The 22571-nt window shown below is 43.9% G+C and overlaps 2 protein-coding genes across 3 annotated transcripts in view; one reads left to right on the plus strand and one right to left on the minus strand.

The window, feature by feature from the left end:
- FAM163B (family with sequence similarity 163 member B) overlaps nucleotides 1-4862 on the minus strand; it is a 73675-nt gene extending 68813 nt beyond the window's left edge. Inside the window, exon 1 of the mRNA XM_056538871.1 lies at nucleotides 3573-4862. The gene's annotated coding sequence lies outside the window, so the exon portion shown is untranslated. The remainder of the gene's footprint in view (nucleotides 1-3572) is intronic.
- Nucleotides 4863-4898: 36 nt separating this feature from the next.
- The window catches only part of DBH (dopamine beta-hydroxylase), a 72476-nt gene continuing 54803 nt past the window's right edge, over nucleotides 4899-22571 (plus strand). Inside the window, exons 1-3 of one of the 2 annotated variants that reach the window (XM_056538869.1) lie at nucleotides 4899-5035; nucleotides 8061-8253; nucleotides 13645-13831. In XM_056538869.1, the coding sequence (XP_056394844.1) occupies nucleotides 13826-13831 (6 nt within the window). In that variant the 5' untranslated portion in view covers nucleotides 4899-5035; nucleotides 8061-8253; nucleotides 13645-13825. The remainder of the gene's footprint in view (nucleotides 5036-8060; nucleotides 8254-13644; nucleotides 13832-22571) is intronic. The other variant, XM_056538870.1, reaches the window with a different exon arrangement.

Below are 22571 nucleotides of genomic sequence, written 5' to 3' on the forward strand. Positions count from 1 at the left end.
AGCTTGCCCCTCCAGATGCCTGATTGCAGGGGTCCCGCCACTGGGGAGCCCCACAATCTTTCATTCAGCACCCCACTATCATCAGCCTCCGGAGCAAACGTCACTCCAGGTCTGATGAATCACGATCACGGGGCCGGAGTATCGTGACGTCACGATACTCCGGCCCTGTGATTCATCAGACCTGGAGTGACGTTCACTCCGGAGGCTGATGATAGCGGGGTGCTGAATGAAAGATTGTGAGGGTCTCCAGCAGTGGGACCCCCGCGATCAGGCATCTTATCCCCTATCCTTTGGATAGGGGATAAGATGTCTTAGGGCCGGAGTACCCCTTTAAGGTCTATGAAGTCACTGGTCACCTCCGTAGGCCTGGCTACTGTAGACTTGTAGCTTGTGGCTGCAGGACGGACTTGAGGCTCCTATGACTCCAGACTCTTAGGCTCGACTGCACCTCAGCAAAGACTCAGGAACTAAGAGAGAGAAGAGACTCCTCCCAGGGCTTTTATGGGGGAGACTCTGGTGGGGCCCCATTGGTCACCCTTAAGTCACCTGGTCACTGATACCTCCTGGGTAACAATCACATGACAACTCACATGACAACTGGTGATCACATGTTAACCTTTCTTAAAGATACAACATTCTTATATACATAACATAGGGGATAATATACAATTACAGTAGAACAGGGGGGGCCCAGGGGACACTGCAGGGAGGCTGCCGGACAGGGCAGCAAGGGTATGGGGTAACAACTCCTGTACTGGGCCACCACAATACCACACTCTAATACAGTGTTTCCCAACCAGTGTGCCTCCAGCTGTTGCAAAACTACAACTCCCAGCATGCCCGGACAGCCAACGGCTGTCCGGGCATGCTGGGAGTTGTAGTTTTGCAACAGCTGGAGGCACACTGGTTAGAAAACACTGCTATAATATCTTAGATTGCAGCTACAATAATTAATGTTTTTTATTATTATTTACTTTTATAAAATTTTTATGTTTTTATTTTATTTTTTTACTAATTTTTTTTTTCTCTCTTTGTGCTAAAATAAATGAAACGGAATGGCGACATTTACCCGTCAGGTCACCGAGCAAAATGTAACCTTAGTCCCCCACATCCTATCTGATTCCTGAAAGCAGAATAATTCATGGAGGGGGACATAAATAATCTGAAGCCATGTATTTTATTGCAGTATGTGCTGACCTTTGCAGATAGACACGATACTGCCGGGCTTGTCTCTATTCGAGATTTAATGGCGGAAGGAAGGGGAACGCCAGGATGAGGCAAGAATTGGAAATTTTAACCTAATTAAACGTGCAAAAGTGATAACAGACAACAATAAAATTAAAAAATAAATAAAATATATTATTTATAATGAAGATCTACCCACTGCAACCGACCATAATGTACGGTATATGCCACTATAATACAAAATGGAACATTAAAATAATAGAAACATATAAATGTAAAAATAATTTTGTAATAAAAAAGACATCCCCTCTTCTCCATATAGGCCGGCGTTTCCCAACTGGTGTGCCTCCAGCTGTTGCAAAACTGTCCGGGCATGCCGGGAGTTGTAGTTTTGCAACAGCTGGAGGCACACAGGTTAGGAAACACTGATATAGGCCCGAATACTTGACATAAGGCAGGAGACGACACAAGAACCACTAATCAGATTTCTCATTGGAATGCTTGACACAGACCATTCATTTCCTGCAAAGTAGACAGGACCATTTTGTTGACGCTCATGACAAGAGGATTGAAGGACACTTCAACGCAATCCAAATACTAAGAGATCCACTCACACATGATAATGCTCGAACATAACCCTGCCTTGTGGATAGACGCCTAATAATATAACTATACATGTGGGCTTCCTAAATAAATAAAATAATAATAATAATAATAATAATAATAAAAAAATAAATTATTATTATTTTTATTATTATTATTATATTTAATATTATTATTATTATTACGAAAAATACTACCGGTATGTTAATAATTGGTAATAGTAATACAATAAAATTATTATTTTTTTATTATAGTTTTCAGATTATTTATTCATGTTGGTAAGTGTCAATAGTTTCATGAAAGACATTTTTTTATTTATTTATTTTTTATTGTACTATTACCAATGGTGCTAGAATAATTTTTTAAATATTTTATTATTATTACTATTATTATTATTAGAGCTGGTAGTATAATTATTCTTTTATTTTAATATTTTATTATTATTGTTATAGCTGGTAGTATAATTATTCTTTTATTTTAATATTTTATTATTATTGTTATAGCTGGTAGTATAATTATTCTTTTATTTTAATATTTTTATTATTATTATTGATAGAGCTGGTAGTATAATTATTCTTTTATTTTAATATTTGTATTATTGTTAGAGCTGGTAGTATAATTTTTTTTTTTATTACATTATTATTATTCTTAGAGGTGGTGGTATCATCATTATTATTAGTATTTTATTAGTATGAATATTGTTGTTGTTATTATTATTACTACCATCATTATTTTTGTAATTATTAGTAGTGAATTAGTATCATGAATTTACTTTAATTATTCTTAATATTTTTTATTATAAGAGGTGATAGTATTAGTGTATGTTTTTATTATTATTATTAGAGGTTATTATTAGAGATTATTATTATTACTATATATTATTTTAATTTTATTACTATTATTATTATTATTAATAATAATATATTTATTTATTGTGAGGTGAGAGAATATTAATATTTGTTTATTTTTTATTAGTAGTGGTGGTAGTGTTTTTATTATTATTTTTATTATTAATAATATTTTTCCTAATTATAAGAGATGAGAATATAATGAATATAAGGGTATTTTTTTAATTATTATTATTATTTGTGGTAGTATCACGATTTGATTATTATTATTTTTATTATTATTATTAATATGCTTTTAGCTAATATTAGTGTAATTTTAAAAAAATAATTACTAGTGGTAGAGATTTTATTATTACTATAACTTTTTTTACTACAAGAGAGTATCATGAATATTAGCGTCATTATATTATTAGTGGTGGGAGTGTCATTATGATGATCATTATTACTATCATTATGAGTATTTTATTATGATGTCATTGTTATGAGTGGCGGGGTGTCATTATTATTAGTATTATTATTAGTATAATTATTATTAGTATATTTTATGAAATATATCAAGTAACGCAGGACAAGGTCACGGATACAGCTGAATATCATAGGGATCATTCATGAAAGAGTTAAAGGCAGTTTTGCAATTACATAAAGGAGCACATGACTGACTTATTGCCCCTAATGTCTCACAGATGACAATGAAGTTTTATTTCCACCCCAGAGGGAATTCGACCGAGAGGAGGTCATTGGGGTGAAATTCTATGAAGGAATTTCATTTTGTAGACCAAATTTCCTGGAATATTATACATATATTATAGACATGAAATACATGGGACCAGCAGATCTACAGTGTGAGGTCACTTTCTATGGCGGATGTCCCAATCAGATGCCCTCCACCCCCCCCCCCCCCCATCCCCAATTCCCGCTACACATGGTGATTCTCACCTTTAAACAGTGGAATACCCTTGGCTGTTATGTGAGGTCCAGCATCCAGACCATGAGGCTGAAGCTTGGTGTTCTTGGCCTCTTAGTATGTAGACCTCAACCCTAGAAGCGTGTGGTGAAGGTGCTGAGAGTTTAATCTAGGGTCTTGGCAGGTAAGCAGCTTAGACCTGAGGAGCAGGGTCCATCCCGGTGCTGGGTGCATGGAAGGAACGGTGAAGTCTTCTTAGTCAACTACCGTACAAGTGGTGTCCAGATCCTATTGGATTCTTGGGTGAAGTGATGACTTTCTTGGAGTAGATAGAGTGTTGGGGTGCTGTACTCATGTGGTGTACCCTTGTAGCTCAGCTGTGAGAGGACTTGGGTGACTGGGTCATGTCTTGTTGGCTTTTTAGTTTTAGGGTGCAGTTTTGCAGGCAATGTTCTATTTCCAGCAGTATAATGCAAGTCATGCACAACCTGCAAAAAGTTCTACAGAGTCCATAACTTGTTTCCTACCTTCAGTAGAGTGGAGCTCAACTGACTGGTTGCAAAGGATTGTTAGGCTCTTGAGTTCCCATTGGTTCCTTGCCTGGGTCTACCACTACTTACAAATACTAAGAAGCTGTAAGAGTGCAGCTTATGAATGCCCTGTCCCTGGGATGGTCCTTTTGGTGGTCCCCAATGAAATGGTGTGATGCCCTGTCTTTGGAATGGTTGTTGGGGTGAGGTCTCCTCTCAAGTCTTGGAGGTTCTCCTGTTTTCAGTGAAAAGTTGGAGTGATGGTCTTCTTCAGAGAAATGTTGGGGGGGGGGGGGGGGTCTTAATCTACTTACAATAAAGCATTGGAGGTCTTGTTCTACCAGTTCACTTTGCAGTGAGGTTCTGGAAATATGTCCTTCCCAAAGAAGGTTAATGCCGTGTCTTCACCAATATTTTGGGGTCTTTGCTTGTCTTCAGTGAAGAACTGGGTTATGAGATGACTTGTTGTGATCCTGTATTCTCAGAAGGTACTGACATGGTGTCCTGCCCTCAGGAGTACTGGAATGAGGTCTGCACTACTCTGTAGCAAAGTACAAGGCTCCTTGACCTGCCTGCATTGATGTTCTGGAGGGATGTCCTGTCCTCAAAGTGCTTGCTCTGGGGTGATGTGTTGTCTTCTGTGCAGTCTTGAGAGGGAGTGAGATTTTCTAAGGAAGTCTTGGGAGGGAGGAGGGGCACTCTGTTTTCAGAGAGACATTGGGGTCCTTCTCCTGCCCGCAGTCTTTGCTTACAGTGATGCTAGCGCTGGGATGCTGCTGCTCTGTGACTGCTGCTCCTTTCGCCGCCGCTGCTGCTGCTGATGTTATTGTCGGTGCACGCGCATTCCTCCGCCGCCGCGGCCACGTAGAGCGCGCACGCGCAGGTTACGCGCGTCCCCGCTGGAGCTGAAACACGACCGTGACGTGATAATTACCGGTGGCTGACGTCACAGGAATCCGCTCAGGGTGAGGGAAAGACGTTCAGAAGCAAAGTGACCCTTGTTGTAGTCCCTGTATATGTCTGCATTAGCATCAGGGCATCCATGCAAATATAACTCCGACCTTCACTCATCCTTATGGCAATAATGGAATAGAAATATAGAGGATGATGATGGAGGGAAGTCCTCAGGTCATACGTGTGTGTGTGTACATATATATATATATATACATATATATATATGGGGGGGAGACCTCAGGTCATGTGTGTGTATATATATATATATATATATATATATATATATATACATATATATATATACATACATATACATATATAGTGGAGGGAAGTCCTCAGGTCATACGTGTGTGTGTGTGTATATATATACTGTATATATATATATATATATATATATATATATATATATGGGAGGGGAGACCTCAGGTCATATGTGAGTGTGTGTATATATATATATATATATATATATATGGGAGGGGAGACCTCGGGTCATATGTGTGTGTGTATATATATATATATATATGGGAGGGGAGACCTCAGGTCATATGTGTGTGTGTGTATATATATATATATATATATATATATATATATATATAGGGGAGGGGAGACCTCAGGTCATATGTGTGTGTGTGTATATATATATATATATATATATATATATATAGGGGAGGGGAGACCTCAGGTCATATGTGTGTGTGTGTGTGTATATATATATATATATATATATATATATATATAGGGGAGGGGAGACCTCAGGTCATATGTGTGTGTGTATATAAATATATATATACAGTGGTCCCTCAACATACGATGGTAATCCGTTCCAAATGGACCATCGTTTGTTGAAACCATCGTATGTTGAGGGATCTGTGCAATGTAAAGTATAGGACAGTGGTCTACAACCTGCGGACCTCCACCCAGCATGCTGGGAGTTGTAGTTTTGCAACATCTGGAGGTCCGCAGGTTGAAGACCACTGGTATTGGAGGTTATACTCACGTGTCCCCGCCGCTCCGGACCCGTCACCGCTGCCCTGGATGTCGCCCTCCATCACTGTCGCCGCGTCCCCGAGGTGTCCCCGGGATGTCCCCAACGCTCTGGCAAGGCCTCTCCTTCCCCGGCATCCTCGCTCTCCGTCGCCGCCATCACATCGCTACGCACGGTGCTCCTATTGGATGACGGGACGGCGTGCGCAGCGACGTGATGATGTCGATGGAGAGCGCCGACGATGCAGAGGATCCCGAAGAGGACGCGCCGGAGCCCCGAGGACAGGTAAGTGATCGTCAGCGGACCACACGGGGCACCGTAAACGTCTATCCGGTGGTAGCTGAAGTAGTCTGTGCTGCTGGATATGTGATGGCCCCGACATACAAAAGCATCGTATGTTGATGCTGCCTCTGAGAGGCCATCGCATGTTGAAATTATCGTATGTCGGGGCCATCGTAGGTTGGGGGGGGTCACTGTATAGGGGAGGGGAGACCTCAGGTCATATATGTGTGTGTGTATATATATATATATATATATATATATATATATATAGTAGGAGAATATATATATTATATTTATAGTTGGCTGTCCGGGCATGTTGGGAGTTGTAGTTGTGCAACAGCTGGAGACACACTGTTTGGAAAACACTATGATATATATATCTGCCACTGGTGATACAATGTAATGCTGTGTTAACCAGTTGTGTCCTCTGTTGCAGACCTGAGTGTATTGTATATTGTGCTGTGTACATATTTCACTATATTTTCTGGGTCACTAGGATTGGTGGGACGTGACAGTTCCACGGGGGAGCTCCCATAATCTTTATATTTTAATAAGGGGCATTGTGAGAAGTAGAGATGAGGGAAGTTACAGTGATTCGATTCATCACGAACTTCTCAGCTCGGCGGTTGTTGACTTTATCCTGCATAAATTAGTTCAGCTTTCAGGTGCTCCGGTGGGCTGGAAAAGGTGGATACAGTCCTGGGAGACTCCAGATCCAGTGCAAGAGGATTAGACTCTGGAGCAAAGGCGTAACTTGTAGCTGGGCCCCAATGTAAAATCTGCCACAGGGCCCTATGTGTCTCTTATTGAGCAGATGTTCCTTGGAGCCCCCATAATCACCAGGGCCCTGGTGCTACTGCTACCTCTGCACCCCCTATAGTTATGCCCCTGCTCTGGAGTGTGTGACTTGCCTATTACCTACCCCATCTTAGGGTACGTTCACATGAGCGGATTTATCTATGCTGTCTTTACATGTGCCTGCTCGTAGCGGCAATACGCCGCGACGAGCAGACACCCTGCAGCGATTTGCGCGGCGTACTCTCACACTCTCCCTGCTCTGAGCTAGGCAGAGAGCTCCCGCGATGTGCGAGTATACTGCGACTCGCACATCACAGTGTGTCTGCTCGTAGCGGCGTATTGCCACTATGAGCAGGCACATGTAAAGACAGCATAGAGCGGGGCCTTCACCAGCGGATCCGCAGCGAAATACGCTACGAAAATCCGCTCATGTGAACATACCCTAAAGGAGGCACCACAAATAATGATCTGGTACTGGATGGTCATTGTGAATCCTAACGTAATTATCCCAAGATTAGAAGGTATCCCCTATCCAAAGAATAGTGGGGAACAGAGGTCTGTTATCCCCCGAGTGAATTGTATAAGGAAGAGAAAAAACATGAAGACAGTGCCTCGTGTAACATTGTGGGTAACTAGTATTGAGGTCCCGACTGGTGGGGCACCCCCAGCTTTAGGCTTCTCCCCTGTTGATTTCTTTAAGCGTAAGCATATGGTGGGGTTGCTGGCTGTGTGGGGGACCCTCTGTGTGTCCAGAGATTGAAATCTGGGGAAGAAGGTGTAGCCCCCGTGATGTCCCAGTACGGGATATGCATCTCACAGTCCTATCAACTTGAGTCCCTGCACGTCCCCAGGGCTCTCCTGCATTGTACCCCCATAATCTGTATAATTGTATATTATGTGTAAAGGACCTTTAATATGGTCACATGGTTATTGATCACACGATAATAGTTGTCACATGTTTTGTTACCCAGAGAGCACCAGATGACCAGATGACCCGCTGCTAGCCTATGGGCTCCTTGCTCAGCCCCCCTTTATAAGAGGGGGAGGTACTCCAATCTCGCTCTTCCACCGCAATTTCTGCTGAGGTCAATTCCAGTTCAGACGTCTCAGAGCCAGTGTCCAGCGCATCTGGAGGCTTCAAGCCTAAATTACAGCCACAAGTCAGTAAGTCAAGTCATCTCTGTCTGCTGTTACTATCTTCAGTCAAGTCAAGTCTGTTATAGTCAGCGTGGCTGTGCTAAAGTCTGTCAAAGTCACTGCAAGTCCCAGCAAGCTGCGAGGTCCCCTGTGTTACTAGTCACCTCTCTGGGATCCTGGCCTAACTGTAAAGACTTTAAAGACTATTACCATCTGTCTACCTCAGTAAAGCTACCGTTAACCCTAACCTGGCCTTGGACTCTTATTTGCCCTGCCTAACTAGGACTAGCGGTGCTACCGTTCGGGTGGTTCTCGGTTAAAACCATGCCCTGGAGTCACAAACATTTAGGGGTTTACAACATCTGCCCCTACACATCACATCGCACCCCCTTGGCGCATCACCCCCCCGAAACGCGTCATTGCAGTTATTTGATGCCATTTATCAATAGAACTAAAATATACATCTGAACATTGTGGCAGTGCTGAACTTTGGCCATTTTTTTCCCAAATGGTCCCTGGGTTCACTCCATTGCTCCTAAACAGTCTGCATGTACAGTGAAATTTTTAATGTGGGCCGGAGGATTGCTTGGAAACCCAAGTGAAGAAGGGCGTATGTACCATAGTGGCAGACCACCCAGCTAGTATGCTATGGCCTGGTTGGTCCTATTCCTATTGAAAGGAAACTGTGCAGGACTCCTCTCTCCGGGGAACTGCATGTTCAGCAAATCAGTGGAGGGGGGTCTTGACCTATAGGTCACGAAAAGAAACGGGAAATAAACTTCAAATCCTTCTGCCCTGGGGGACAAAATAAGACACCAAAATAGGAGGTCCATATCAATATGGGGCCCCCCTTTCTTCTAGGTACACCACTGCAAATGAATATCTGTGGTTTTCTATTTCACACCTCTCTCAGCCGACGCTGGTAATAAGCTTAACATGTAGGGGAGACGTATGAATCCAATTATGTCTCTTCAATAATTAAAACCAGTCAAATCCCCCACTAAACTCTACATGAACACACAATTAGGAGGAGCGGGTATCAATAATTCACCGCCTTGCCATGTACCGGCGCAGGGTGGAATTCACAACGTGACTCTCCTGTAATTAAAAGTGCATGATATTTATGATTTAGTCATGGAAAGGCAAATAAGCTGCAGTACCAGTCACGACCCACGGACGAGAGTAGCACTGTTTCTGGCATGTGTTTTGCCAATCCCATACAAATGCAGAGTTCCTGTATCTATGTTGTAAATTGCCATCTAACTATATCAAATTGTTACACTTGTAGTATATATATATATATATATATATATATATATATATTGTGTACACTTTCCATGTATAATACAACATGGCCTCCAGTCTGCCCTCCTAGGGCTACCTAACTCAACTGTAATCAACTATAGATACATATAGGCACATTAATGTCCTAAAGGGGAAGGTTACATATAGCGCATCTGCAGTGTATTTTACACTGCGGATGCGCCGACGGCAATCACAAGAGCGAGCTCCCTGCTGGGGCTGGGTAGCAATGTGTGCCCGCTCGTAGCTGCGCTACAAGCGGGCACACATTGCTACCGAGCCCCAGCAGGGAGCTCGCTCTTGTGACCGCCGTCAACGTATCCGCAGCTAAAAATACCCTGTGGATGTGCTACGTGTAACCCTACCCTAAAAAGGAAATTTCCCTTATTAGAGCCTATAAAAAGGTAGCAACAAAAACATGAATGTCATACAGATAATATTTGACGAGCTTCAACGCTGTATGTCTTAGCCACAGATTGGCCCAATTGGCTGCGACAGCCGAAATTCCTTATTCATATTATTCCTGTGTACCTCACCTGACCTTCTGTGACTTGATCTCTGCTTGTGACCTGATCCTGTTCTTACCTCCTGACTTTGTACTGCGCTACACTCCTAGTTTGACCCTTCCTTGTCTTATGATTGTTTATGATTTTGTACTGCACTCCCCTCTATGTTTTGAACCTCTGGATTGAATTGAATTAACACCTTGTCTGCTGACTTAGTACCTATTTTGCACGTGAGTTGCTAACCTGGCTTGCCTGATGCCCTATGCTCTTAGCGAGTGTAGGGACCGTCGCCCAGTTGGGGGCCTGCAATGCTCTCTACCTTATATGTGACGCGCACACAACTTTTGCCAGCATTGACCTTGGTGCAAATCACATGCGACTGCGATGTGCTTGTGACTTCTTTGCTATATAAATGTTTTTCTTTACACCACAATTTCCAACCCACAGGTTGGCGACCACTGCTTGTGTTTTCAATAACTTATGTTAGCTGTGCAAGATTAGGTCTCAGCCCAACACAGTGCTGGGAGAAGTCATTTAAATGGCAATATCAACTCTGCTACACCTGTAGGTATAGATTACACATCTACATACGGTACAAACTCTTGATCTCTGCTCCTTTATGGCCTAGCCTAACGTATGGTTTATTTCCCTGATTGTCTGGCTGCCGGGTAGGATGGTGGCGCATACCGCACAGTAATAATATTGTAAATTATACGTGGATGCTGTTTTCTCCTTGCAGCAGTAAGTCGACAGCTATAATAATGACTCTTCCTCCAGAGAGCGCGGGACAGGTGTGCGGAGGAGAGGACGGTAAAATGGCTCAATACCCATCTCCTGCTTCTCTTTAGATTCCCCCAGGGACCGTAATCTGCTGGTATCAATCTGCACAGCTCCAGCTCTATATCCACGTGTGTTCCCAACAATCTTCTCGGCTGGATTAGAGGTTACTGACCTTATTTTGTTCCGTATCAATGTATGAGAACTTCATGTTTCATACCTTGAAATGGGGGCTACACTATGGAGTATAATTGTGAGCCTGACCTAGATATGTAATAAGACTTCAAGGGGGCTTCTACTAGCTTGAAGCCTAGTGGAAAACCTTTGCAGCACCAGTCAGTCTTCTTATATGATTGGGTAGACTATAGCGGTACACACCACTGAGGCTGCCCATTCAGCTGCCATGGGACCTCTAGAGATAGAGGATCCCCACCCTCCATGTGTCATTATAAGGCTAGGCTTTGGTCATGCAACATGATCGCCATGTATATTGTAACATGGCATTTAAAGTGGTACTCTGCCCCTAGACATCTTATTCCCTATCCAAAGGGTAGGGGATAAGAAGTCTAATCGTGGGGGTCCCGCCGCTGGGACCCTCCGCAATCTCCCTGCAGCACCCAACATTTATTTCGGACACCAGCTGCAGCACCAGAGGCTCGTGACATCACAGCCTTGCCTTCTAGTGATGTCACGCCACGCCCCCTTAATGCAAATTCATGGAAGGGGGCGTGGCGGCCCACAATCAGACATCTTATCCCCTTATCCCTATCCCCTAAGATGTCTAAGCGCTGAGCCCCCCTTAATGATTGTCAGGATGGTCACGATGTAATGTGACCCCTACTGAATAGTCCATAATCTAACTTTGATGGATTCGTATTTCCAGGTCACATGTTATGAACTTACTGTATCTTGCCTGGCTCCAGCCCCGCCTCCAGTTCTTCCTCTGGAGGTTGGCGGCATTCCTTTTTGTCCTCACTGTGTGATGCGACCAGCATAGCCTATGAAAAGGGTCGAGCACCAGCCCAACCAGCTGCGGAAGCCAGCATTCCTCACTCTTATAATTCCTGTGTCATGTCTGTGACCTGACCCTGTTTTTGCCTCCTGACTTTGTACTGCGCTACCCTCCTAGTTTGATTCCTGCTTATCCTGACTCTGTTTTTGTTTATGATTTTGTACTGCGCTCCTCCTCTCTGTTTTAAACCAATGGTTTGCCTTGGATTAACACCTTGTCTGCTGACTTGGTACCTATTTTTTTCCCTTAGGCACCAGGGTCTGATTGCGACTGCTACCTCTATAGCCCCTATACCTACCCCACCAATAGATCTCTCCATGGGAATCAATTAAAGGTTCAATGACAGGAGGCAGACAAGCATCAGTTTCTCCTCTCCAAGATATTTATGGGGATGGCTTTTAACCCGCACCAGATAAAGACAACATTTCGATTTTTACTAGCGGTGAAAAGTGAGTCAAAGTTTCTTATTTTTATTCCGGCAGCCTGGTCATAATGGTTAGAAAACCGAAACATTTCACCATCGTTTTCCTTAAATTATTATTTAAATTTTTTTTTATTTATGGGGACAGTAGTTTTTCTGTCCCTAGAAGGGCAACTCATGCAAAACAGACACCAGAGGGCAACATTGAGCAACTGAAAAAGTTCCACCCAATATGATGAGGATATGAAATTTCAGCTTCTCATTGAGGCATGAGGAGCCTCAATAAAAAAAAATAGGATATTTAGCTAATTCTGTTTTCAGAAATCACTCGATGATGATATGAGTAGTGACTGGAGCTGTAGTTGAGTCCCCAGCGCTCCGGTCTGTCATTAGACGGAGCGGCGGCCATCATTAATGGAGGAAATGTCATTGCGGATCAGCGTGACTATCCTGTACTAAGGGTTTATTTCCGCTTTCCTATTAGGAAAGCACAGTGTGAAATTCTGGCTCTGTTGCGTGGAACCGTCCAGGCACAGGCTGAGCTGCCAAACATAGAAAGCAAAACAGGTTGTTGTTTTGTTGTTTTTTGTTGTGTATTTTTTTGCATGAGGCCTGTGTACGCCAAGACAATAATTTTATGTACTATCTGCGGGAACAGTAGTGGGAACCTGCATCGTGTTTTGGAGGTGACATTACACCAATCTTTTCCAAACAGTGTGCCTCCAGCTGTTGCAAAACTATAACTCCCAGCATGCCCGGACAGCCTTCAGCTGTCCGGGCATGCTGGAAGTTGTAGTTTTGCAACAGCTGGAGGCGCACTGTTTGGAAAACACTGCATTACACAGACGTGGTCCTGCAGCCAACTCCGTCCTCTCCCGTATAGGCTTCATACGGCCATTCCGATTGGCTGGGATGCCTACAACTATCTGAATTAATAGGGCAAGACAACACACACCATTATCTGTCTCCACAGGACTGGACGGATCATTTTATTTTGCATGACTTGCAGATTTCCTCAGTTTTAACTCTGCTGCGGCCGTAACAAAATGAAGAAGGTCCTGTGGGAAAAAAAAGACTGCAGGCTTCTGCGGTGGCGAAAGTCAAGAAAAAAAATCATTTACCGGCAGCGGTCTCAGCGTCAGGGCATGGTGGGAGTTGTAGTCTTTAACAGCTGGAGAAGTTGGGGATTATACCTAAAGAGGCTCCTAATGCTACCACCTAAAGGGGATATAGTCATGTACAGTACTTAGGCCCTGTCAGGTTGAGTCCCTCTGTGTCCTAGGGGCCCTGCTGCAGTGTCTCCCCCATAGTAATATATATTATGTATAGTGTTATGTGTGTTATGTATAAAGGACCTTTAAGGACCTTTGAGTTAGTCACATGATGTGTTTGTTTCCCAGAGAGCACCAGCTAACCAGGTGACTTGCAGCTTGACCTATGGGCTTCTGGCTCAGCCCCCCTTTATAAGAGCGGGATCCATTACATTCTCTCTCTTATCACTCCTGCTGAGGCCCAGTAAAGACCAGACGTCTCAGAGCCAGTGTCCAGCACATCTGGAGGCCTCAAGCCACCTACAGCCACATGTCAGTAAGTCAAGTCTTCTATGTCTGCTGTCTATACCTACAGTCAAGTCCAAAGTCAAGTCTATTTTAGTCTGCATGGCTGAACTAAAGTCTATCAAAGTCACTACAAGTCCCAGCACACTGCGAGGTCCTTCTGTGTTACTGGCCACCTCTCTGGGATCCTGACCTAGCTATAAAGACTATTTCCATCTATCTACCTCAGTAAAGCTACCATTAACCCTAACCTGGAATATTATTGCCCTGCCTAACCTTGGGATAGCGTTACAACCGTTTGGGTGTTTACCGGGAAAACCATGCCCTGGCATCACGAACATTTAGGGGTTAATAACATCTGCCCCATTCAATTCACCTTTGCACCCAGAGACACCCCGTGGCTTCGTCACACTACCACCTAAAGGGGGCTTCTGTTACTATTACAGTGGTCCCTCAAGTTACAATATTAATTGGTTCCAGGACGACCATTGTATGTTGAAACCATTGTATGTTGAGACCATAACTCTATGGAAACCTGGTAATTGGTTCTAAAGGCACCAAAATGTCATCAAAAAATAGCAAAAAGTGCAGGTTAAACAAAAATAAGTAGATAATTAATATAGATAAAGCAAATCCTTACACAGAAAAGTAGGAAAGATCTGCTGGGAGCTGTAAATCACTGTCTATGTCAGTGTTTCCCAAGCAGGGAGCCTCCAGCTGTTGCAAAACTACAACTCCCAGCATGCCCGGACAGCCAAAGGCTGTCCGGGCATGCTGGGAGTTGTAGCTTTGCAACAGTTGGGGGCACCATGCTTGGGAAACACTGGTCTATGCAGAGGACAGGAGCTTCTTCAGGGTCCTGTACAGTACACAGTGTCCTAAAAAAGTAACATGGAGCCGCCCTCACCTGGTGTCCAAAGGAGCAGGTAACACTGGTACAGGTAAAGAGTACAGAACATGTAATACCTCCCTGTACTGTAGGGGGCGCTACCAGACACCAGTCAGTGCATACACTTCAGTAATACAGGTAAAGAGTAGTACAGAACATGTAATATCTCCCTGTACTGTAGGGGGCGCTACCAGACACCAGTCAGTGCATACACTTCAGTAATACAGGTAAAGAGTACAGAACCTGTAATACCTCCCTGTACTGTAGGGGGCGCTACCAGACACCAGTCAGTGCATGCATTTCAGTAAAACAGTTGTTTTACCAGTAAATTGCCCATTCTGATTGGTCAGATCTTCCAGCCATTGACACGTTTCACAGATCTGGACTGTCAGTACATTGTATGGTGAGTCTGGTTTCAACTTACAGTGGTCCAGAAAAGACCATTGTATGTTGAAACTATTGTATGTTGAGGCCATTGTAAGTTGAGGGATCACTGTACTACTACCTAAAGGGGGCTTCTATTACTATTACTACCACCTAAAGGGGGCTTCTATTACTATTACTACCACCTAAAGGGGGCTGCTGCTTCTACTACATAAAGCTATAGCTAAAGCAGCCCCCTTTATAGTGCAGCATAGGCTATTATTAGAGAATAACGTAGAGGTTCTAGTGTATACTTTATGCTTTCCTTTTTGGTGTTGGGTGTGGGGTTTGATCATTGCACCTGGTCATCTCATCAGGCTGCTAGTGCCGGAGCTCATAAGTGGGTTGAGATTAGTTCACACTGTGCAGTTTTCAAGGGTTTTCTTACTCAAAGGGCCTCATTTACTAAGAGTTTCGGGTTTTTACTAGTGGGAAAAGTTGTTTCAGACTTGCAGGATTCCTCTCTATTTACTATTGGGAAAAGTCGGGAACATTTTCTGACCAGCTTTTTCTAGGTCGATTTTTTTCCAGCCATTTACCCACAGGATTTTCTGTGAATTCCATAGTAAATCGGTCGGGTTGTGAAACCACGCCCCCTTCTTCTTTTTTTCTTTTTTGGCCGGTCACACCCCCTTTTGCGACAGACCGTGCCCCTTTCGGGTTTGTCGGATTTTTCAGGCGCAGACTGTCGCACATTGGCGCAAACATGTCTCAGACAAAATAACCAGACAAAAACTGGTCGGTTTCAGCTTCGTAAATGAGGCCCAAAGTGCGTTTTTTACAGAAACTTTGCTATGAGGATAAAGTGATTTGGCCTATAAGAACCATTGAGGTGTTTTTATGAAGATTTGTGCTCTTTAGGCTGTGTTCACATGTTGTATTTTTACTGCATTTTTCACACCTTTTTACTGCATTTTTGCAGTTTTTGCATCGATTTTCCAAAATCAGGTTAAAATGACGTTTTTAGCATATTTTGCACAATTGCGGTTCAATATCTCTCTTTTTGCCATGATTTGGGGAAAAGCAAAAACAGTATCCCACTTATTTATACAGTATAGCATTTCTTGCTGCTTTTTTTCTGTTTTTGTATGAAGAAAATGATTATTGTCCTTTAGTAAGGTCCCTGTATTCATATGAAATAGATTAGGTGGAAATGTGTATTTGCAATAAGTATCCCATCAGTTTTTGTGTTGTTATACTGTTCAAATAGATACATTTATTAAAGGGGTACTCTTGCCCTAAGACACCTTATCCCCTATCCAAAGGATAGGGGATAAGGTGTCTGATCGCGGGGGTCCCACCGCTGGGGACCCACGCAATCTAACATGCAGCACCCACCTGTAAGTACTGCCTCCTGCCTCCAGTGCTGGACGCTCTCAGTCTTATGCCTCCCGACCACAGGGACAGAGTATTGTGACGTCAGGACCCCGCCCCGTGTGACATCACGCCCCGCCCCCTCCATGCAAGTCTTTGGGAGAGGGCGTGTCTGGACTTGAGGCCTCCAATGACTCTGGACACACCGGGGGGGGGGAAACAAGTACTAGGGGCCCAGGGGACACTGAAGGGAGGCTGCTGGACAGGGCAGCAAGAGTATGGGGTAACACCTCCCTTACTGGGCCACCACACAACCAATCAGATCGCTTCTTTCATTTTTTAACAAGGCCTCTGAAAAATGAAAGAAGCGATCTGATTGGTTGCTATGGGCAACTAGGCAACTTTTCCTCTGGACAGGTTTTGATAACTCTTCCCCTGAGTGTATATAAAATGTATATAGCAATCGCTCCCTTATGGCATACAACTGCGGGGAAATACAATTCCTTTTTTATGGGCTCCATCGTTAGACTACAGATGCAATAGGAATATTAGGAAAAAACTATTTCCTTTATTTCCAGAAACAGCGCCACTCTTGTTTATAGGAGGTGTCTGGTATTGCAGTTCAGCAATGCTGCAGTACCAGAGGCAGCTTATGATCAAAGGAGGGCGCTGTTTCGGGAAATAAAGCCGTTTCTATAAATACGGTGTCTGGTATCCGTAGCTGTTGCCCCTGGTCCTCTCTGATGATCATTTACAGGGAACATTCTATCTCTTGCCTTTCACAGACAATCAATTAATCGCATTGACCTACAAGTAAATTGGGGAATTATTGCCTTCCTTCCCATTAGGATGACTCCCGCTGCGTGTACGTGTGTTCGATCGCTCGGCCCATGCACACCCTGTCCCCCCAGGGCTTCATTTTTTTTGTGTTGCGTCACAGTGTCCATGATGGTAAATTCAATAAAGCCATTGAGGAACCGAACATGGGCAAAGTGAGAATGTCATATGGCCCGGGGCGCGGGGTCTGGACGCAGCACTCATCCAGTCTCGGAGGAGCAGGGGCCGCTCTCCTGTGTATAATCCACTTATCTGCCCATTTTGTTGTAGCTGAAGAGACAGCGCCCGGATCGATGAGACAGCGGGGGTATTGCTTCCCTGAAAACTTGTCCTAAATCCCCCTTGTACCATCGGCAAGACGGGTACTAGTCTTAGCCAGGGGTCTTCCCTTATGTAGGAGGGTGCGCCAGTATCTCAATGAGATGCCAGGTTACATGTAGAGTGTAATATACCCTGTAAGTGACTGATATATGTGAACGAGGAGAACGATTCCTAAAGGTCATTCCCTCCATTTCTATTCATGGATCAGAGAAGAAAATGACCATCTAAATCCGTGGTCTCAAACTGTGGCCCTCCAGATCAGGGCCGGCTCTGCCTATAAGAAGAATAGGCAGCCGCCTAGAGCGCACTCTTGATGGGGGCACCGCTCTGCCCGCAGCAATAAAGTTAGCTTCCGAAGCACCCACCCATCCAGAAAACCCCCGCCACCCCAGTAGTAGGGTGATTACATGAGGAGGAGGTTTGTTACAGTGTGCCACCCCAGTAGTAAGGAGATTACATGAGGAGGAGGTTTGTTACAGTGTGCCACCCCAGTAGTAAGGAGATTACATGAGGAGGAGGTTTGTTACAGTGTGTCACCCCAGTAGTAAAGAGATTACATGAGGAGGAGGTTTGTTACAGTGTGTCACCCCTGTAGTAAGGAGATTACATGGGGAGAAGGTTTGTTACAGTGTGCCACCCCAGTAGTAAGGAGATTACATGAGGAGGAGGTGTGTTACAGTGTGTCACCCCTGTAGTAAGGAGATTACATGGGGAGAAGGTTTGTTACAGTGTGTCTCCCCAGTAGTAATGAGATTACATGAGGAGGAGGTTTGTTACAGTGTGTCACCCCAGTAGTAATGAGATTACATGAGGAGGAGGTTTGTTACAGTGTGTCACCCCAGTAGTAAGGAGATTACATGAGGAGGAGGTTTGTTACAGTGTGTCACCCCAGTAGTAAGGAGATTACATGAGGAGGGGGTTTGGTACAGTGTGTCACCCTAGTAGTAAGGAGATTACATGAGGAGGTTTGTTACAGTGTGTCACCCCAGTAGTAAGGAGATTACATAAGGAAGAGGTTTGTTACAGTGTGTCACCCCAGTAGTAAGGAGATTACATGAGGAGGAGGTTTGTTACAGTGTGTTACCATAGTAGTAAGGAGATTACATGAGGAGGAGGTTTGTTACAGTGTGTCACCCCAGTAGTAAGGAGATTACATGAGGAGAAGGTTTGTTACAGTGTGTCACCCCAGTAGTAAGGAGATTACATGAGGAGAAGGTTTGTTACAGTGTGTCACCCCAGTAGTAAAGAGATTACATGAGGAGGAGGTTTGTTACAGTGTGTCACCCTGGTAGTAAGGAGATTACATTAGTAGGAAGTTTGTTACAGTGTGTCACCCCAGTAGTAAGGAGATTACATGAGGAGGAGGTTTGTTACAGTGTGTCACCCTAGTAGTAAGGAGATGACATGAGGATGAGGTTTGTTACAGTGTGTCACTCCAGTAGTAAGGAGATTACATGAGGAGGAGGTTTGTTACAGTGTGTCACCCCAGTAGTAAGGAGATTACATGAGGAGGAGGTTTGTTACAGTGTGTCACCCTAGTAGTAAGGAGATGACATGAGAATGAGGTTTGTTACAGTGTGTCACTCCAGTAGTAAGGAGATTACATGAGGAGGAGGTTTGTTACAGTGTGTCTCCCCAGTAGTAAGGTGATTACATGAGGAGGAGGTTTGTTACAATGTGTCACCCCAGTAGTAAGGTAGGGCGTGTTAAAGGGTGGAGCCAATGGGCGGGGTCAAGGGTGGCAAAATTAGCTTTCATCTAGGATGGCACAAATCCTTGCACCAGGCCTGTTCCAGATGTTGCAAGACTTCAACTCCCAGTATACCTGGACAGCCAACGGTAATTTTGCCATGCCTGTAGGTACCATAGAGAAACACATGCTGCTGCTATGGAAAACTTAGAGAACTTAGACCCAGGCCCAACAGTTTGGACAGGCCATTGGCAATTCTACATGCCAACACAGATGGACTATCCACACTCCGTCCCTTTGCACTAAAACATACCCTTATATCCTCTCCTCCGTGTCCTTTTTACCAGCAGCACAGCACATGTCTATGTCAGTGTCAAGCTCATGCTGGGCCTACAAAGTTGCCAGCTACTGTGACAGGGCATGGTGGTACTGCCAATTCTTACCATCAGTCCTTGCAACTTAGGACATAAAGGATGGATGTTGTGATTTGCAGGTACGGAGTACGGAACCAGCTTTGCGGCCAAACACCATGTACAGAGGAAGTGCCTGGTCCTTCATTTCAGTGATGAAGTCTGTGATCGCTGTGATGTCCCAGTACAGAACATGGTCCCTGGGGGACAGTGACCTGGGGGCTCCCCTGCAAGGTCTCCCCCCGTTGGTTTTATAAAGGTGTGTGTGTGTCACTTTAAATGCCTAGACAGGATCCCTATGTATAGGTAGTATAGAGGACCTGTGGTATGTCTCAAGGACCTATGTAAGTCTGCCACGTGTTATGTTATGCAGTCACATGATTTGTTGTCACATGTTCTCCCAGAGAGCACCAGCTTAACCTCTGACCCGCAGCTTGACCAATGGGCTTTATTCCAGCCCCCCACTATATAAAGGGGCGGCCATTACAATTCACTCTCTTCCTTTACTGAGAACCAGCCAGTACAGATGTCTCAGTGCCAGTGATCAGCATCTGGAAGACCCCAAAAGCTACAGTCATTCCAGTAAGTCTCAAGTCTATGTCTGCTGTCACTGAAACTAGTCAAGTCCTGAATATAGTCAAGTCAAGTTAATTACAAGTATATTGGTCCAGCAAGCTGCGAGGTCCTCTGGGTCCAGGCCACCTCTCTGGGAAATCTGGCCTTAGCTGTGAAGAGGATTCCATCTGTCTTCAACTCAGTAAAGCCTCCGTTTGACCATTACTGATCGTGGACTCTCATTTCACTACTAGCAACTGGGATAGCGGAGAATCCGGGCGTGTGGTGTTCCGGAACCCGAAAACCACACTGGCATCACAAACACTAGGGGGTTAATACCATCTGATCCCACCACTCACACCGCTACACCTGTGGTCCCGCCATTACACCCGGTGGTCCACCACATCGCCACCATTAGAAGATAGACTTTGGTGGCAGGACATTTCTATATATTTTTATATTAAAAATACCGGCTATGCAATGGCGGGTATTTATCCAACCAATCCTCCAACTTCCGTAATGTTGCACCATATACTATATCAGTGTTTCCCATCCAGAGCGCCTCCAGCTGTTGTAAAACTACAACTCCCAGCTTGCCCGGACAGCCGATGGCTGTCCGGGCATGCTGGGAGTTGTAGTTTTGCAACAGCTGGAGGTACCCCGGGTTGGGAAACACTGACCTATACTATATACTACTATATAGTCCAACATGCTGGGAGTTATAGTTTTGCAACAGCTGGAGGCACCCCTGGTTGGGAAACACTGACCTATACTATATACTACTATATAGTCCAACATGCTGGGAGTTATAGTTTTGCAACAGCTGGAGGCACCCCTGGTTGGGAAACACTGACCTATACTATATACTACTATATGGTCCAACATGCTGGGAGTTGTAGTTGGTAACTAACTGCAACTCCTGAATTTAATTTTTAAAAAAGCGATCAAAAAGTCACATCGAAACAAAAATGGTCCTGTTCAAAACTACAGATCGGAGCGCAAAAAATGAGCCTCATACAGGCCCCGTATAAGGAGAAATAAAAAAATTATAGGGGTCAGAATAGGACAAAATTTCCCTCACAAAAGTGTACCCTGTGATGTCACGCATTTATAATTAATTATGTAAATTAGCATGGTATTTTTTTTTTTTGCAAGAAAGGTGGCAACCCTAATTTCAGGGATGGGGTTGATGATGGAAGGTACCGACACTGGTAGATGTAGTGCCATCTAAGATTGGAAGGAGGAAACATGCCACCCCAAACAAGTCCCATCACTGCCTACGTGGCATATAACACCACAAGTAGAATGGCCCATTTTTTCTTCCTTTTCTCTGTGTCCTTTCCATAGCGATAATGTTAAAGGGGTTCTTCGGTGGAAATAATTATTTTTTTTTTTTTTAAATCAACTGGTGCCAGAAAGTTAAACAGATTTGTAAATTACTTCTATAAAAAAATCTTAATCCTTCCAGTACTTATTATTTCTTTTTGAATTTATTTTTCGTCTTGTCCACAGTGCTCTCTGCTGACACCTGATGTCCGTATCGGGAACTGTCCAGAGCAGGAGAAAATCCCCATAGCAAACCTATGCTGCTCTGGACAGTTCCTGACACGGACAGAGGTGTCAGCAGAGAGCACTGCGGACAAGACAAAAAATAAATTCAAAAAGAAAAGACTTTCCTCTGTAGCATTCAGCTGCTAAGAAGTACTGAAAGGATTAAGATTTTTAAATAACAGTAATTTACAAATCTGTTTAACATTCTGGCACCAGTTCATTAAAAAAAAAAAAGTTTTCCACCGCAGTACCCCTTTAAATCTATTTTTTACAATACTAAATTATCGTTTTTATAGATAGTGCTATATAAGTGCTACAGACAGTGGCCTATTGATGCTTCCTAACGTACCCTATTATGGCCAGAAATTACAAAATCATTACATTTGTTGTTTCCCCCCCTCCCCTATAACTTGGCAGGGTCTCGTTTTAGGACAAACAGTTACTTGTATTTAGAACACAGGAAACAGCTTGGACCGTATGCTACACACAGAAGTCAATGGAAAGGCAGAACCCACAGTCCTTCTGTTCCGTTCACACAAGGTAACGCCAAGATATCTCACACATCTATATTCTCCACACAGTGTAGATGATTTCTCTGACTCGGCTCTCGATCACCAGTGACGCTACCTACGAGACAGCATTGGACCCCCTTCTTTTTCAATGTTTCTTGGTGAACCTATAAATGCATTTTTGACTAAAATTATTATTGTTAGATATGAACCAGTAAAGATATGAACCTATCAATAACACAGAAGGGGGTGGAGAAGTTCAATGGTTTTAT

This window comes from Hyla sarda, chromosome 9 (assembly GCF_029499605.1).
Source record: "Hyla sarda isolate aHylSar1 chromosome 9, aHylSar1.hap1, whole genome shotgun sequence".
In the NCBI taxonomy this organism is placed as follows: Eukaryota; Metazoa; Chordata; class Amphibia; order Anura; family Hylidae; genus Hyla; species Hyla sarda.